Source organism: Maylandia zebra, linkage group LG15 (genome assembly GCF_041146795.1).
Source record: "Maylandia zebra isolate NMK-2024a linkage group LG15, Mzebra_GT3a, whole genome shotgun sequence".
Taxonomy (NCBI): Eukaryota; Metazoa; Chordata; class Actinopteri; order Cichliformes; family Cichlidae; genus Maylandia; species Maylandia zebra.
This window is the reverse complement of record NC_135181.1, coordinates 27,646,431-27,666,294: the sequence shown is the minus strand read 5'-3', so window position 1 is coordinate 27,666,294 and position 19,864 is coordinate 27,646,431. Positions and strand designations below refer to the sequence as shown.

General features: G+C 41.5%; 1 protein-coding gene across 1 annotated transcript in view; it reads left to right on the top strand.

Annotated features, from left to right (window-relative positions):
- Positions 1–14,355: 14,355 nt before the first annotated feature.
- The window catches only part of LOC143412701 (uncharacterized), a 31,795-nt gene continuing 26,286 nt past the window's right edge, over positions 14,356–19,864 (top strand). Inside the window, exons 1-2 of the mRNA XM_076874247.1 lie at positions 14,356–14,430; positions 17,927–18,177. Coding sequence (XP_076730362.1) covers positions 17,934–18,177 — 244 coding nt within the window. The 5' untranslated portion in view covers positions 14,356–14,430; positions 17,927–17,933. The remainder of the gene's footprint in view (positions 14,431–17,926; positions 18,178–19,864) is intronic.

Genomic DNA, 19,864 nt, shown 5'->3' with positions numbered 1-19,864 from the left:
ATAGAACTTAGATGTACCTGGTATAGAATCGGATGTCAGTGTCGGAGCCAGCAAAACGCTGTAACCCAAATTCTCGCTGGACACGTAACTCCTGTATTTCCTTCCTCAGAGTCTTCACGTCTTCGGACAGGTCTTCTGCAGCTGATGCAGATATGTCCAATGCAGATGGCTCAGGGACTGAGCAGTAGTCATGATCTCTTGTAAGACTGTGCTCTTCTTGATCGTCAGGAGGAACTAGTTCAGGGCGTCGCTCCATTCTCTCCCAAACACTACGCCGCGGTGGTTCAACTTTATAGCCATTCCACTCAAAAAGTGTTGGTACGGCACCTTTAATAAGCCGCCTTCGACCATCGAGGGTTGTTGGCTCTATGAGTTGATCACTGGCAAAGTGTCTGCAGCAGACCCTGGTGTGAGAGGTAATCGTGAAATGATCCCGGCGTATATTTACCAGCCATTGTCTTCTCAAGTCGGAATGGGTCGGAAAGGCATGAAAACTTAGTATGCCGTTAAATTTGGCTGAAGCTGAACAAAGTGGGACACAGCAATGCTCGGAGTATTTCTTCTCCTGTTTTTGAAAATGTTCTGTTTTAAATACTTTCCTTTTTATACTCATTCTGAAGCGACATTAGCATAGCTACTGATAGATAAGCAAACGTACCGGAAACGCACAAGCGGTACTATTTGGAAACGGAAATACGTCACATGCCTTAGTGCAAGTAGTCTATAAAGACAACAGCAAAGCAATTTTGGTTGCTCTGATAGTGAAAATACCCTCCCATATTCCTCCTAAAAAACTAGAACTTTGTTAAATTGGTCTAATACAGTCCTTTATTAATACTAATCATAGAGAAAAACCAAGATAATGTTTAAGTACAACTTGATGTTAAGTACACGCAGTAATTAATTTTGGTGCTAGTTAAGCAGTATACAGGACACCAGAAAATGCTTTCAAACTGAAAATTGGCTAAATCCAACATTACCTAAAAATTTAAACTAGCTTAGCCTTGCCTGAGTGCTAGGAAAAAGTTCGCCAGCACTTGTGCCATACATTACTTTGCAGCATCATAACTTTGTAAACATTTCATTTATACTTAGGGATTCAAATTAAGTCAAAAAGTTCTTACCGTTAGTGCAGAAAATAAGTCCGTAGCTCAAAGATGAACTTAATCCAAAAATTGCCAGCTTAACTGTCAGCTTTGTCCAAGGGCGCGAAATGAAGAATGTTCCAGAATGGGGGGACGAGTTTGAGAAAACCTCGTGATATTTCATGAAATAACGCGAGATTTCGAAAAGCACTCCTACATGGAGTGAAATTTTTTTCCCACTCAAATGTAAAACCATTTGTTTTATTTTATTAAGCGTCTTACAATTTTAAGTCACATCTGTTCTTTGTGTTTCACTTATATTAATATATTTTATATGTATATTTTGTTATTAATTAAATATACATATGCTGCCTCTGGCATAATTTATTATCAGTTATTTCATCTTAATTCATGTTTATACTTACACATGACTAATAATTATACTTAACTAAGATCGTTAAACTCAGTTGCCTGTTCATGCAACTTCCCATATGTTACCCATATGGTGCCCATAGAACATAGCCCATCTGGGCTGGCTCAAGTGGGTCCTACTTGGCTAACCCAGGTGGGTCCCAGATTGGATGCCCATTGTAAGCCCATCCCCACTTGGAACCCCCATAGCCCATGTGGGGCCCACATACTGGTGTTTACTGGGAAGGAGCAGACGGTCGAGTTTATTAAACTCCACCGAGACAGCGGTGACGCCAATCAGAAGGCTAGACCGTCCAATTTCTAGTGGTGTGCAGATCGATATTGAAATATCGATTCTTCCGATCCCAGTAATTTATGTTCTAGAATCGATTCTCACATTAAAATATAGATATTTTAGTACTTTGGGGTAAATTTGTAGTTTTTCATTAACAGGAACACAGTGGAAAGAAACTATATCATTTGGATCGTCTAAATTGGAAGAAACTACTTCCTCTTACGCCTTTCATAGTCATATGCGAAATACGGCTGTATAAATGTGTCACAACCCCTGGCCAGTGTTGCCAACTCCTCCGTAAGGAAAATCACTAAAAGTCTCTAGAAGTCACTAAACAACGTCATCGCCTAATTTGCATAATTGGTCATGCTAATATCATTGTAACCCATGTTGTAGGAGAGAAAAAAAGAAGAGAAATAAAGTGAGTAAAAAAACGTCCTAAATGCATTTAGAATTTATTTAGAATTACAAATGTATATATTTTTTTAGCGATTATTGTTTTTGTTTTTTTTTATGTCACAATTCCAACCTTATTCCTTTATCTGCGCTTGGACCGGCAAAAGTGACCCAAAATAGGCACTCTGGTGGAGTTACTTTGTGTGTGTGTGTGTGTTTAAGTAGTTTTAAACCTTGTGATCCACAAAACAACATAACAGTAAAAGAAGAACTGATTGCGTTACAGTCAGTGCGGGAGCAGAGGCTTCACTCATACGCGATTCATTTGCAGTTTGGATGCATAGGTGGGGACATCTCCTGCCCTGATAGCAGCACCCGTGAGCGCTTTGGCATGGGCGAGGTGCCCACAGCAGCACCCGCTGCTTGTTGAGAAGAGCGATACGTGCTTTCACATCAAAAAGTTGTCATAAATAAGTCTTCAATAACACCAGAAAAAGTCACCAGATTTGTCTCTAGTCATTTTTTAGAATAAAAGTTGCTAAGGGGCTCTGAAAACTCGCTAAATATAGTGACAAGTTGGCAACACTGCACCTGGCGTGCGCACTCACAACAATGGCTGAGCGTAAACAAAGTCATGTGCGGACATATTTTACCTCCACAAACAGCCAAGACGCGGTTGGCAATACATGTGGCAAGACAGTGAGGTGTCGTGGCAACACCACTAACCTCGTCAAACACCTCAGAGTAAATCATATCAAATCAAATCAAATCAAATCAAATCACTTTTTATTGTCACATCACATGTGCAGGCACACTGGCACAGCACATGCGAGTGAAATTCTTGTGTGCGAGCCCCACAAGCAACAGAGATGTGCAAACACAACAACACAAACGAGCAAAATACAAGAATACAAATACAATGAGCTTATGTTGAGGCAAACTGAAGAGGAGGAGAGGGACAGGTGCTGCTAGGGCGAGACAGACGTCTCTCACGGAGTCCTTTAGTGCTGCAGGCAGGCAACATGCTCAAATAGCACACAACTTCAGGTTTTTTATTTCTATATGATGAACTCTGCATCATTAAGCAATAAGAACAAGTAGTCTGATGTACTGTAATCATTGTGAAGCTATATTGTTATATTATTATTACAATTACATAATGCAATTCTGGATTTTACTTGGTATCGGATCGGAAAGGAAATCAGTGGTATCGCACATCACTACCAATTTCCCCAGCCGTTTACTTCCGGCCTACCCGACCATCTGAGGACCCAACCCACGTAGACCGCGAAGGCCGGGTCCTCAGGAGGATGCAGCCAGGGGCTGTGTCCCAATTCAGGGTCTGCAGCCTTAAAGGCCGCATTTTAAGGCCGATTACGTCACAGCGACGTGACGAAGGCTGTCCCAATTCAAAGGCTGCTCGAAATGCGGCCCTCAAATGCGTCCTTCATTTCCCTGAATTTTAAGGATGTGGCAGTGTACACTTCATGGCCCAACATATCCCAGACTTCATAGTGGGTGTGGATAATTTTGCTCCAAAAAAAACAAAACGGTGGAAGCAGACCGGCCAAAGAGTAAGCTCTTAAAAGTAAGTACTGAATATTATGTAACTTATTTATGTGCAAATGTTTAATAATGAAGAACATTAAAATATTACTGTTGGCCACATGTCGGCAAAGTTATGTGACATTAGTGATGTTTGTACTTTCAGCGTTTACTTGGTTTTAAAGCCTTTACTTTAAAATATACGCCGTTCAATAGTCGACCTTAATCTTACAGAGGATTTTATGGATAATTATCAGACAGTCATATATCCACAAACACAAGCTGAAAGTCAGTGATGCTGCTTGGTTTGCAGTTCTGAATATGACGGCACAAGCAAGATTCACTGCACTGTTAATGTTAGCTATTGTCACAGTTTGCCGAGGCAAACTGCGTGGATTGTGAAGAGTGGACCCAGGTGCAGACATTCTAAAACTCAAAGTTAACTGATGATGAGCTGTTTATTAAGGCAGACAGAACAGTACAAAATAAAAGGGCAAAAACAATGTAAACTAAGCAATAACCTAAACTGGGTAAACTAGAAAGGAAGCACGAACTTTGAAAAACCCTGGCAAACAGAAAAACAAACAAAACTCTAAACATGGCAATGATGATGAGCATGCATATGCATATATATATATGCATATGCATGCTCATCATATATATATATATATATATATATATATATATATATATATATATATATATATATATGCATATATATATATATATATATATATATATATATATATATATATATATGCGTTCAGGTTTTTATATATATATATATGTAATATATATAAAACATGAACGCAGGACTTGGCATGGGAACAGCACAGACGATCCGACAAAGACTGAATGAGAAGGAACAGACTAAATACACACAAGAGGCTAATGAGAGAAGTGGGAACACATGGGGGAAACAGCTGACACACATGAACATAACGACGTCCCAGTGGAAGAGTAATACTAGACACGATGAACACAGGAACACAAGACCTCTTCAAAAATAAAACAGGAAACATAAAACGCAGACATGACAACCTGAACTTGACAACGTAAGACACAGACATGAAACACATGAAGTGCAAGGGAGACTTAACAGGGGTGGAAGACACAATGGGAATCTAATAACAAAGAACTAGAACAACCTAGGCATGATAAAAAATGAACTTAGAAAACCTGAAGGGCTTAAACATAAACTAAAAGTCAAAACGCTGGGTCAAAAGACCAAGGATCGTGACAGCTATGTTATATTGCTGCCTCTGCTCAGTGGTGTTGAGCCAAATGGACTTTAACGTGTGTTTGAACGAGCTGACGGTTCACTCGTTAAGCTAAAAAAAAAGATGCTTTAATCACAGGAGTCATACATGTGTCCACTGTACCATCTGGGAACTCTTCTTGTTTAGCACTCGTAATAACACAAACACTAAATCCTCCTTCTCTTGTGCTGTTTTGTAGCAGTGTATACACCTGAGACTGTCACCTGTCTGTCTGTCCTGCACTCTCTCTCTTTTTCTTTCTCTCTGATTGTGTAATAAAAGTATGAACATGTATTTATAAGTTACACTTGTGTTTGAATCCTGCAGCTTATCACACATTTGATTTCCATGTGTGACATCTGCAAGTGTCCAGAGTGAGGACAGACTGAGGGACCCACTGCTGCACATCATCTGTGAGGCTTTGCACCCCTGATGATCCACCAGGACAAACTCAGCAGTGTGTGAGGAAGAGGAGGAGCGAGCACCAGCTGACAGATGGAGAGACAGACTGTTTCTTGTTTGTGAAGGACTGCTAGAAAAGTTTAACATAACTAATTGTCTGTTCTGAATCAGTCTTATTTGGTAATGTTCAAATAATTATATCATTCCAGTGTTTTCAGTGTGGGAGAAAGTACTCAGGGCCTTCAAGTTACACACTATGAAAGGCAGAAACAAGTTTAATGTTCAAAAACCTAAAGTATGTATCAGCAGCAGAATGGACCTAAAAATAAATGTCCATGTTTGTTTCAGTTCTATGAAGCTTTGAGTATTTTGGTTTAGTAGCACTGCTGTGTTTGTTGCATCATATTGCTGTAATTGTTTATATGCTTTATATATTCTGAGCTAAGTTGATCTATAGTGTTACATCATATTTACAATGGCCAGGGCGATTGTGGCTCAAGAATTGGGAGTTCGTCTTGTGATCGGAAGGTTGCCGGTTCGAACCCCGGCTTGGACAGTCTCAGTCGTTGCGTCCTTAGGCAAGACACTTCACCCACTGCCTACTGGTGGGCCCAGTGGCGCCAGTAACCGGCAGCCTCGCCTCTGTCAGTGTGCCCCAGGGCGGCTCTGGCTACAATGTAGCTTGCCATCACCAGCGTGTGAAATTGTGTGTGAATGGGTGGATGACTGAATGTGTAAAGCACTTTGGGGTCCTTAGGGACTAGTAAAGTGCTATACAAATACAGGCCATTTACCATATTCTATAAGGATGTTATGTGTTTGTAGACTTTCTGCCCAGTTTGACCCATTTAGCAGATGTCAGCCTGTTTAAGGCTCTGATATCTATTCTGTATGACTTAAAGCAGTTATGACATGGTATGATCTTCTCACCCAATAAAGGAATATTTAATATATCAGTCAACTCTTCATTCTATCAGAAACAGTTATCACAGCTCATACATTTGCTTTTTCCACATATATGTAAGCATTGAGCAAAATTTTGTAATGCCAACTGTTGTGTCTGTGTTTCCACAAGCCCCGCTAATTCTAGAGACTTATTCATCATGAAGAAAACAAGACAGTCGCTCGATCAAACACCTGCGCAAGGGAGGCCTCGTCTGTGTCCACCACGAAAATGACCTCAACCACGACCTCCCTTGCTGCCCTTTTTATTGAGACACAGTTTACACAAAACACGTCAGAACAAAGCCACGCCCACATGGTCCTAAGATGTGTGAACTTCTGTATTTAAGTAAGAGAGTGTGTGTGTGTGTGTGTGTGTGTGTGTGTGTGTGTGTGTGTGTGTGTGATCCTGTTGATCAAAGGGTCATATAACATAAAAGCACAAGAGGAACATCCTTGGTCATAAAGAGGGTAGTCTCCCCCACACCCTAGATGGTTCACCCTAGATAACACAGTGAAGCCATACAAAGGGGAGGAAGTTTGCCAACTTCAAACAAGGGTGTTCCTGTGATAAAAACACTACCGCCCCCCTCCCAGAATCTTAAGGATCTGGGGAGGGGAGGACAGAAAGAATTCTTTAAAACTATGTACAAATGGTAAACATAAAAATGACAAACATTTAATATTTCAACTTAACATTTCCCTCCTGTTATGTCATTTTTATGCTCCAAATTATTCCTATGTAATATATTCTCAGCCATGCACCTCTTGCTTAACATTTTCAGCACAGGCGTCATTTATACACAGGCTTGTGTCATGTCAGTAATTTCAGTCATGTCATATTGTTGCAAAAGTACATAATTAACAAATGTATTGGAAATCATCTTAGTTAGCATTGATCTTATACACGGTAAAATGCATCCTTTACATAAGCAAATCAGTATCAACGATACAAAAACAGGAATTAATATTTTCAAAAGAAGATGCCACCAAGGACCAGACATTAACCAAACTATCCAGCCTTGTGGCGGATCTACTCCTGTCGTGCAATTCATTATGTATTTCTTCAAGTAAACAACTGAATGTAAACAGTCGAACAAGAAGAATCATCATTCTCAAAAATCACATGTCACTACAATCCAACTGCATACAGACATAGGCATTTAAACACATCAGTTGACTTTATTGTTTGTCCATGTGGCTCTCAGCTAACTTCAAAGCTGCAGCCTGGTCAACATCCTTCTTTATGACTCCTATCAACCCCCCAAATCTCATTGTAGGCATCCTGTGGGGGTTAGAGTCAACTGGTGAATTATCTGCATTTACAACTCTTCTCCTGTCCTGTTGTCACCACAGAAAACGAATTGTAAAGGAAATTGGATCAAGGTGTTTTGATCTTCTTGGCTCAAAACCTCAAGTGTTCATGATGTAAATGTAGACAAAAGGCTTCTCTGTTTACATCCTTCTTGCAGAAGACAAAAGAATAGATGATGTTGCACAAATTCCATGATAAATCTCCAACTTGGACTAATCCATTGCCCTTCATACACATAGGCAATTGGCCTGTTTCCAGTTTGTTTAACTGTTCAATGTCCTGCAGCAAGTCAGATACTTTGAGTCAGACCAGCAGGTCTGTCGTACCAGAGCAGTTCACCTTCCCAGCTACTGGTGAATCAACCTTCCATTCAGGTTCAGAGCAGTTGAAAAGTTGGCAGTGTTCCTGGATGTGTTGCTAAAGCAACCAAACAAACTGTCTCGCTCTCAGTGATGCTATATGGCCACAGTCCAGAAGAATGTGTAGCCAGTGGCATCACAAGCATAACCATTGGTCTCGTTCTTTATGTGAGCGGTTGTGTTCTTAAACTGCCACCAGTAGTTGTTGAAAACCCATGCGGGTACTGGGTATGGTTTGCTCTGTCCCAGTGCGCTCCCTGTCATCCCACTCTGGGTCCACAGGCTCAAGAAGATGCACAGCACATTCCCAGCCATTCTGATGAGTACCTGTGGCTCAGTTGGTTTCTTCACCGGATTGAGACGAAGGGCCCTGGAGGCTTTCCCCCCCCCCTTTGTACCCGGTCTTCCTGCCACTTACTCCGAGCTGGCCTGGATGTGTGTCACCTTCTTGCAGTGCGCTTGATGTATCCAAGTGTTTCTTCCAGCAATCTTCACTGCTGTGGTCGTTGTCAGCAGCACCCGATAGGAACCTTTCCATCGTGGACTGGACCAGCACTTCCTCTCCATGGCCTTATCAACATCCAATCTCCAGACTTCAGACTCTGTTCCTGCGGAGAAACAGAATCATCTGGCAGATCATTTGTTCTCAAGACTTTACTTTTAAACATTTCAAGCATCTAATCTGCTAATATGTTCTCTCTTCTGCTTTTCTATCATCACTACAGAAGACTAGAACTCTAAATGCTCTAACATATATAATCTCAAAGAGTCAGACCGTTCTCTGTTGGAGTAATCCTCATGTATATCTTAACTAATTCTATACAGTCTAACCATGTCCTGCCTGTCTTCCTAAGTCTTAACTTTACTGTCCCATTAGTTCTCTCTACCTGCATTTTTTAAAAAAAGTATTTAATAATCCTAGAGTGAGTATAAACTACTGCTCATCTCCCTCCTGTTGAGACATGGTATAGCCCATGGCTCAAAATAGCAGCAGTCTTATACAAATTATTAGGCAATATCAAATCAAATCAAATCAAATCACTTTTATTGTCACATCACATGTGCAGGTACATTGGTACAGCACATGTGAGTGAAATTCTTGTGTGCGAGCTTCACAAGCAACAGAGTTGTGCAAAATACAATAATGTAAACAAGCAAAATACAAGAATGGCTACATCTGAAACTAATAAATATATGTACAATATATAATAGTATATGCGTTTCTGGATGTGTATACTAAATATTTTTCTACGTGTGTGTGTGTGTACACATATTTTACAAATTAAATAGAGTAAATATCGGTTTATCACACAGATAATAAACACCACCCTGCAAGCTCGCTCCTTCTGTAAATCACAACTGTTTTCCTGCAGTAGGTGAGTGGCCCTACATGTCTGCTGATGTTGTACTGCTAAAATGTTAACACCATGTTCTCCTAAACCTGCTTCTTTTGCGATGTTATCTGCAAAAACATTCCCTAACGCAATTGGATCTTCCCCTCACATGTGTGCTGCACATTTACATACAGCAATTCTACTGGGCAATAACACTGCCTCCAGCAGATTTTGCAAGAGTTTGGTGTGTTCTACAGGTTTCCCTGTAGAGGTTGTCACACCTCGTCTCACTCACTGCACTACAAAGAAATGTACAGTAGCAAATACACACTGGCTATCAGGGCATATTGTCTCTCTACAGCTTTACACGCTTCCGTTAAAGCTAGCATCTCTGCTGCTCAAGCAAATATGAAACATGTTAGTTGTCATGCATAGATACTCTCTCACTGTCTGCTACAGTAAAACCTGTTTTAGTCTGTCCCTCTGCTATTGTAAAACTCAAATCATGAACAAACCAAACCTTTCCCTCAACGAGTGGCACAGCTATTAAGTCATCCCTCAGCTTACACTTTTTGTCCACGTGTTCTCTACACTCATGAGAAGTGCCCTCCTCTTTCGTTGGCAAAAAGGGTTTGACAGATTCAGAATTGTGCACCACTTTATGGTAATATGTGTGATTGTGAGAGTAACAGTAACATTAAAGGCAAGTGTCTTGTAGGTGACAGAAATGTAAGTTTAGTCTGCAGTAGTAAACATCTACCTCGTGTGGAACTAACAATGTCAAAAGCTGAAATAAACTATTGAAACATTGTACAGCTTAAGCTGCTGCACATACTGATCTCACGCATGGAGGTAAAGCACGAGCAACTAGAGCTAATCTTTATGATAGTAAGTTACTGGCTTCACTTGTGGAAAAAAATGCTGTTAGTTATTTTACAGTCACCTGGCATTTGTGCTGTTCACAGAACCACAAGTCCATCGCTGGACCTCCTCTGCGCTGTCACTTTTTGGAGCTTGGCACGTAACCTCATGTTGCATTTTCCAACGCTGCTGAAGATTTAAGGCAGAGCACGTCGTACACCTTAGTTGTCTTCCTTAACGTCAACGTCGAAACTCTTTCATCTTATTTAAGATTTGCTGTGCAAAGTCTCCTCGTGACAATCCTTTGGATGCCCAGTAGCACAGCTCTCTGTGCTGAAGGTGATCTCTGATCCTCCTGAAGACTCTCTCCAGGCCTCAGCTTCCATCTTGTGGGCGATCCTCTCAGTCATTCCTTCTCGTCATGGCACCTCACGACATCTACAAATCAAAAAAACGACACTCCTCTCGCCATGTGTCAACTCCCCAATGAGACATGTACAAGAATGTTGCACAGTCTCCCTAAAACAATCTCCAGGGTTTGTCCCTTGGAGCAGCTTCACTCCAAGCTGTAACCCTGTGTAAAAACATTAGTCACCAATTAAATGTTTTGCTTGTTTAACTCGCAGCTCCACCCTGAGCCTGTATCCTAGAAGAAAAAGTCTTAAAGTTAAAACAACTTCATATTTGCAACCAACTGCAGCTCGTAAGTGTAATAAAGTATTCAGCGTCACAGAGACAAGTATCATTGCAGGTTTATTCTAAACTCATTAAACTCCTACTTTTTCCCATAATTTGTTCCAAATTATTTAACATCTCAACGTCATTCCACATTGTAATCAGTGACTTCCCTTAAGTTTGTTACTCACCATGATCCCAATAGTGGTCAGATAATGAGCCCCATGTAACTATTTTGTAACCACTGCACATCTGTTCAATCGTCACTTGTCTGTCTGTGCTGAATCCTTTACAAGCACTCTTAAAGAAAAACAAACATTAGCCAAACACACGGTTCATCCTGGTTGTCAGGTGTCGGCCATCCAGATTCCAGAGGAGCTGTGAAAAGTCATAAAGTTAACACTCGCTGTGGAAAAATAACAATGGTCTCATCACACTGTATTAATTTCTCCCCTGTCACATTCACATTTTCTCCAACATTTTAACACAGTGTAATTTCATCATCAACATATAGCCTGTAACTACGGTTTCCTTCACACAAAATCTCAGTAATCCTGTGGTAGAAAAACATATTAAGTTGCGTCCTGCTGTAAATCACATGATCAAATCACATGATTAACCATCTGCTGTAAAAAGAAATGTAAATGTTAGCGCTGCGTAGGTGTATACACTCTTTCTCACAGTAATCTCTGGTAGCAACACAAGGTAGTGAATGGTACCTGGTAAATTCACAGACACAGAAAATTTTAAACTAAAAGGTTAAATTTTCAGAGTTCACATAGTCATGTGACCCAAGTTTCCTCCTGTGGTCTCCTTCTTCTCCTGCAACAGAGACACACACAGAGATACATCCACACCTTTGTCAGGTGGGGGTTAACTTCACACAATGGTGTTAAGTCAGTCAGTCTTGTCAGCTTCTCCATTTATTTTAAAATTCACACATATTCACTCAGTGATTCCTTCTTTTGCTGATTGTGGAAATTATCGTCGCATTCATTTCCACGCTCAGCAAAACGACGTCATTTCAAAAAGAAAAAGAATTTAGACTGGATTTCCTCGTTGAATTCTTTTGGACAGGAACTTGTTTCCTAATTGTCCCAAATAAGTGGCTTTCTCCTGAGCCCATTTTAATTTTGGAGAAGCTCACTTTTCAACAGTTTTCTCGACGACGCTTCGGTTCTAATCGTGCAGATCTGCTCAAACAAAGATCATCAAACAAAACTTTCAGTGCACCATGAAAGTAACAAAATAAAAGGAAAGAAAGAAAATAAAGGAAAGCAAAGGAAAGAAAGGCCTTGTTAAAGTCATGACACGTGTTCTTCATGCCAGGGGGATAAATTGTAACAACCCAATTGGCAGGCTCAACTTAATAACAAAAGACAAATAAACAGCCAGTTTAATCTCAAGCATTCATCCAAATCAGCCATACACACAACATACAGCATAACCCTGTTGTCTCAGCACATAATAAGTTTCTTCTCATGTAACTAAATGTGTGCCATGTTAAAACTTCTTCACACACCAGAAACTCACAATCAACTCACTCAGCTCACTCATTTAAAACCTCTCATCAGCATTCTGTTTTCTCCTCTATGATGCAACCATCTGTCCTCCTATAATATTCAGTCCACTAGTCTATGTATCACTTTCATCTTACTAGTGACTTGGACAAGATGACAAACAGAATCTCATGCTTAAGATGCTGTCTGGTCTTCATGAGTATCATTGTATGTGTTGTTACGTCCCCTGGCTAGTCTAGGGGGTTGAAGGGACGAACATAAATGTGGATAGAAAAGGAGGAGCCAAGATGGTAATTTTAAAAGGTTTATTTAACACTGGTGATGGGGTTCAGACCGAGGTGTAACGTCAGGGAGAGCCAAGGCCAACATAACAAACAAAACATCCCTGACGTAGAAACAAAAGAAACTTACCTAACTCCAAAGAAACAAAATATACAACCTATAACCATAACCTACCTAACAACACATAAACAGGAGAAAACAGGGTGTCAAAACAAAAGGCAGCTCTCCCCTACAAGCAGTCTGAACATGAAACAACAATGCTCACACAAAATACAAAGGCATGCAAGCCTTCACAAGTATGGCACCCAAAATGGCCAGAGGGCACAGAAGCACAGCTCCACAGGCCTTAAGTAGTGCTCTGCTGATTACCAATTAGCCGGACTCTGCGCAACATCCAATCAGGACAGAGGAGGTGGAGCCTGGACAAAACAAAGGGTTAATAGGGAGAAGAGACATCCTCCTGGGGGATGTAACAGTGTATATGCATGTAAGGGTTAGTATGGTTAATGCATTTCCTGTATGTTTTTCTGTTCCTCTCTCATCACACTTTCATTATTCTCATCACTGCTTAAACAACACACATCTCTCTCTGTTTTTTTTTTAAACTGTACTTTCCTCCAAAACAGAAAATAGCATTACAGCTGTTTCAGACTGAGAAACACCAAACACTCTTCATGCTATCATTCACCAACACAACTATTTTATTTATTTTTGTCTACTGGGCAGGTGATCTGCAGAATCATGTCTGCCCCAGCTGGATACCTTTTCACACACACCATGACGTCAGACACACTCACACTCACTTCTGCTTAAATCACAATTACACTTCATTCGTCAACGATCCACACATCACGTGCTGCCCAATAAAAACTTTGCAGTGTATTTCATCCTCTTTCAAGGCAGACTTACACAGTTTATTCTCCATTAGACAACAATCAGCCTCAGTCTCATGAATAACATTAGCTAATTGTTATTTACCAACTAATCTTAAAATGACTGTTCAGTACAGAAATGAAGCCCAAAAATCATGTTTTTACAGTCCTGTGGTCTCAGCTTCAGATACTTATCAAATCATACAAAGCTCATGTAGAAACAAATGAACAAAAATATGTTCTCCTTCATTTCTGTCAAACAAAGCTGTATGAAACATTTCCAGCTGTTAGTATCATGGTTGCTAGGCAACCTGGGCAGCGCGACGAAGGCTAGACCGTCCCATTTCACAAGCCTCGCACTTCCGGCCTTAGCGGTCTTTGAGTACGTGGTCCTTGAGGACAGTTAAGGCTGCGTACTGCAGACCCTGAATTGCGATATAGCCAATGTCGATCTGAGAAAGCAAGACCGAGACAGCAAGACCAAGAGAAGACCAAGACCAAAGTCCGTCGAGACCAAGAAAAGACCAAGACCACGTAAAAATGGTCTCGACCGGTCTCCAGACATTCAACTCTAATATTTACTACCTCATGACATCACTTTAGGCGGTATGGATCACATCTGGCACGAAGGAAGGGAGTCTGCACAGGCAGATGATGAAGAAGCATCTGGAAACAAAGGTGAAAGTGTTTCATGTGTGCGTGTGTGTGGGGGGGGGGGGGGGGGGGGGGGGGGGGAGTGACTTAAAGGCTGCTAAACGTTTCCTGGGTGTGGCAAACATCTGGAGCTTCTGATTGGCTTAAACCTTTTAAACCGGAAGTCAGGAGAAGACCGTCTAACTTGCAACCCCGGTCCGAGTTTTCCGGACTGTCAACAGAGGTGAGCCGTGTGTGTGTGCGTGTGTGCGTGTGTGTGTAGGTGTGTGCATGTGTGTGTGTGTGAGAGAGAGAGAGAGAGAGAGCTGTGCTGCTGCTGTTCCGCTTACAGGCAGATGTTCACTTCTGGTTTGCCAGCTGGTCAGGGTCAAGCGGTAGGGTGACTCAGCGGGGTCGAGCCTTCCCCACAGGAACACACGGAGACTGCGCAGTGCAGATGTTTAACCCCTGTAGCTGCATGCCCTCAGGTTAATAGAGTGGCGCGTTTACGCACGTGACACAGCAGCGGTCGCTTCAGTCAGTTATGGGCCGCTCACATACCACGCGCAGCACTGGCACGTCTGTTTTTTGTAACCGGTAACTGTTACCCGCGTCGCACATGCATGGAAAACTCAGACATGTGCGCTGTGACGTACCATCACATGATACGAGAAACGAGTGTGTGTGTGACTGTCTGTGTGTGTGTCTCTGTGCGAGACTGGATGCTTATCTGCTCACCTGCAGCAGGTGTCTGATGTCACAGTTCATGAAGCCTTGGCTGCACAGAGCATCAGAGGTTTTGAATCCGTGTGAATACAGAATGATTTACAGCGTGAGTCGATCGGCTGTTTTTGAGTGTGTGAGCTGTACGTGTCATCTTTATGGCTGTGTTGGTGTAAATTAATTTATCATAAACTGCTCGTTTGCATAACGACAGGTTCTTTCTGCAGCTTTGTTGTTCTCAGTCGATCCATCCATCTTCTTCCGTTTATCTGGGGTTGCGTCACGGGGCAGCAGCCTAAGCAGAGGAGCCCAGACCTCCCTCTTCCCGGCTACCTCCTCTAGCTTGTCCGGGGAAACATCAAGGGGTTCCTAGGACAGCCAAGAGATATAATCTCTGTAGCATGTCCTGGGTCTGCCCCGGGGGGCTCCAGGTGGGACATGCCAGGAACACCTCACCCAGGAGGCGCCCAGAAGGAATCCTAGTCAGATGCCTGAACCACATCAACTGGCTCCTTTCGATGTGGAGGAGCAGCGGCTCTACTCTGAGCCCTTCCTGGATGGATAAACATTTCACCCTATCTCTAAGGGAGAAGCCAGCCACCCTTTGGAGAAAGCTGATTTTCCCTGCTTGTATCTGCGATTTCGTTCTTTTGGTCAACATCTGTAGCTGTGACCCTAGGTGAGGGTAGGGCAGGTAGATCATTGACCTGCGGCCTAGAGTGTTCTGGTGTCACGTGCACTTATGGACGCCCTTATGTTCGAACATGGTGTTTGTTATGGACAAACTGTCATTTGCACAGAAGTCCAGTAACAGAACAACACTTGGGTTCAGATCTGGCAGATCTCCTCCCAGCCACTCCCCTCCTCTCACTGTTGTTACCTACATGAGCTTTGAAGTCTCCCAGTAAAACAACAGAATCCCCAGGTGGACCCACCCTCAAGCATCCCACCCAGGGACTCCAAGAAGGCTGGGTACTCTCAACTGTCGTTCGGTGCATATGATTCATGATTTTTCCTCTTAAACACAAGGGGGCACTGCTGGAAACTGGCATGTTCTGTGAACAGTGTGTTTGTAAAATCACAACATTTAATTGATCCAGGGAGGGGAAATTACTTTCGCAGAATTCAAATATAAATATGAAGGAGAGAAAACACAAAGTCTTTATCTGAAAACAAATAAAAATAAGCTGAAGTTTGCTAAATTACAGTGGGATGCAAACGTTTGGGCAACCTTGTCATTATTTTCCTGTATAAATTGTTGGTTGTTACAATAAAAAATGTCAGTTAAATATATCATATAGGAGACACACATAGTGATATTTGAGAAGTGAAATGATGTTTATTGGATTTACAGAAAGTGTGCAATAATTGTTTAAACAAAATCAGGCAGGTGCATAAATTTGGGCACCACTAAAAAAGAAATGAAATCAATATTTAGTAGATCCGCCTTTTGCAGAAATTACAGCCTCTTGTAGGTTCCAATGAGAGTCTGGATTGTGGTTGAAGGTATTTTGGACCATTCCTCTTTACAAAACATCTCTAGTTCATTCAGTTTTGATGGCTTCCGAGCATGGACAGCTGTCTTTAACTCACACCACAGATTTTCAATAATATTCAGGTCTGGGGACTGATATGGCCATTCCAGAACGTTGTACTTGTTCCTCTGCATGAATGCCTTAGTGGATTTTGAGCAGTGTTTTGGGTCGTTGTCTTATTGAATGATCCAGCCCCGGCGCAGCTTCAGCTTTGTTACTGATTCCAGGACATTGGTATCCAGAATCTGCTGATACTGAGTGGAATCCATGTGTCCCTCAACTTTGACAAGATTCCCACTCCCTGCACTGGCCACACAGCCCCACAGCATGATGGAACCATCACCATATTTTACTGTAGCTAGCAGGTGTTTTTCTTGGAATGCTGTGTTCTTTTTCCTCCATGCATAACGCCCCTTGTTATGCCCAAATAACTCAGTTTTAGTTTCATCAGTCCACAGCACCTTATTCCAGAATGAAGCTGGCTTGTCCAAATGTGCCTTAGCGGCTCTGTTTGTGCTGTGGGCGGAGAAAAGGCTTCCTCTACATCACTCTCATATACAGCATCTCCTTGTGTAAAGTGCGCCGGATGGTTGAACGATGCACAGTGACTCCATCTTCTGCAAGATGATGTTTTAGGTCTTTGGTGTTGGTCTGATGGTTGACTCTGACTGTTCTCACCATTCGTCACTTCTGTCTATCTGAGATTTTTGTTCGTCTGCCACTTCGAGCCTTAACTTGAACTGAGCCTGTGGTCTTCCATTTTCTCAATATGTTCCTAACTGTGGAAACAGACAGCTTAAATCTCTGAGACAGCTTTCTGTATCCTTCCCCTAAACCATGATGGTGAACAATCTTTGTCTTCAAGTCATTTGAGAGTTGTCTTGAGACCCCCATGTTGCTACACTTCAGAGAAAATTAAAAGAGGCAGGAAAGTTACAATTGACCCCCTTAAATACTCTTTCTCATTATTGGATTCACCTGTGTATGTAGGTCAGGGGTCACTGAGCTTACCAAGCCAATTTGAGTTCCAATAATTAGTTCTAAAGGTTTTGGAATCAATAAAATGACAACAGTGCCCAAATCTTTGCACCTGCCTGATTTTGTTTAAACAATTATTGCACACTTTCTGTAAATCCAATAAACTTCATTTTACTTCTCAAATATCACTGTGTGTGTCTCCTATATGATATATCTAACTGACATTTTTTATTGTAACAACCAACGATTTATACAGGAAAATAATGACTATTAACAAGGTTGCCCAAACTTTTGCATCCCACTGTAAATGGTCCTAAGTTAAAGAGTACGATGTAGAATAAAACCAAGCTCTTACAACTGAGGAGCCCAGGTGAAATGGGAAGGAATTATAAAGACTGATGTCACGGGTAGGAGGAATTTGTGTTGTGTTGTGTGCACAGTTATGCTAGTCTGAAACCCCATGAGCTCTCTGACAGTCACAGGTGAGCTCTGATGTTTCCACAGGTCAGACATGGAGATGCGGGTGAAGCACCAGCTGCTGGAGGTGCTACAGGATTTGAGAGATGAGGAGCTGAATTCATTCCAGTGCTATCTCCAGGATCCGGAGTTACTGGGAGATTTCCCGGCCATCAGGAAGATGGGCCTGGAGACTTTGAGCAGGACAGAAACGGTGGATCTGATAGTCCAGAAATATGCTTTGAATGATGCTGTGACAGTGACCAATCTGATCACAAAGAAGCTCAAGATGAATAAAGGTAAGTCAGTGGAGGAGAAGAAGGTGCATGTGGACATAAGAGCCTCAGATTTATTCTGCTGAAAGGATTTAAACACACTTCACTTTCTTCCACTGTGGAGAAGGGAAGAACAGGGGAAGAGAAGGATACCTAGTGAGGTGTGAGGACCATTAGCTTCTGCTTTTTATTCTACTGCTCAAATACTTTAAAGTATGGAACAACTGGAGATACTGTGATGGTGACATGGTGGTGATGAGGAGGTCCACAAAATAAAATAAAATGTGTGTGTGTGAAGAAAGAGTAAACTGCATAAAGGGACTTTTCTGTGTTCCACGGTGCACTGGGTTTACTTGTCTTACGTTGTGTTTTTGTGTTGGACAAGCTGCAGCTTCCTGTCAGGCCTGATCTGGAGTGAGCAGGGTGGATGGATCCTGGATTTTATGATCTTTGCGTTGTATGATAACCCCTTCTGTCTTTAGAGTGTTGTTAGAGTGTTGTTTTTTCCTGTTTTGCTTTTTAAAAAAAGTCTTGATTTTCACAAATTAAATGTTATGTTGGGTTATAATTTTAAATGTCAAGACTAAATTGGTGAAGGACACAAAGTGATTGTTTTGAAAAAAAAAACCTGTTGGGATAAAGCTGAGTTACCCAGGTTATTTCAGAGTCTGTTCTTAGGTTCCTTGTTTTTCGGTTCTTAGTTCTTAGTTTCTAGTTTCCAGTTTCCATGTTTTCTTATTTATAATGAACATAGCATGTTCACAGCCAAAATAAAGCTGCCTCTTGGAGTGTATCCTGTTGCATTTTGAGTCCTGCATTTGGGATAAATCATGCCTGCCACATAGCGTTACGTGACAAAAGGTAAATCTGGTGTGTACCTGAGGGTGAATAATTCACAGACTGGGGGGAACAGTATTTGATGTTTCCAAGATAAAGTTGGGGGGCATACTTCTACTCATCTTATCAGAGGTAGACTTGTTCCAGTGTGTTTTGTAGCTTAGGGCTATTTGTGCAAAGAATGATTACTATGTTGTGAATTTCTGGTTTGAATTTCTTTGATTGTATTATCTTTTTATTGCCAGTGTGAGTGGGACAAAAATAAACAAGTAATTACAAGTATTTGTAAAAAGATGAAGAACATACACAATTTCATCTAGAGGTCAATTCACAATGCACTTTCATGTCAAATCAGTTCAGTTTTATAGAACAGTTTAGTAAAAGTTATTTCAAGGTGCTTTACATTATAAGGCAAAGAGCAACAGTATTAAAGAGACCATTCCAATGAGCAGCACTTGGTGACAGTGGAAAGGAAATACTCCCTTTGAACTAGGAGATACCTCTAACAGAACCAGAATCAGGGAGGGGCATCCTTCTGCTTCTGCCAACTTTGGTAGGTGATAGCAAAGAGAAGATAGAAAATGCAATCATAGTGAGATAAAGACAAAACAGGAACTACTAGACAAAATGTAATCACTTGCTTCAGCTGCTAATGTTAGGTCCATAAGAATTTGGACACCATTACTGTGGACTTTAAATCAAATCAATCTGTGACAGGCTTCCAGCTCTGATTCAAGGTTTTCCAAGGTTCCCCCATTTTTCAGAGGTTCAAAACCAACTGGAAATGTCTGACAAACTGATTCAAGGTCAGCTAAGGTCTGTTCCATTCCAGATTATACAGAAAAGATCTAGGGTTGATTCCAAGTGAAAGGGA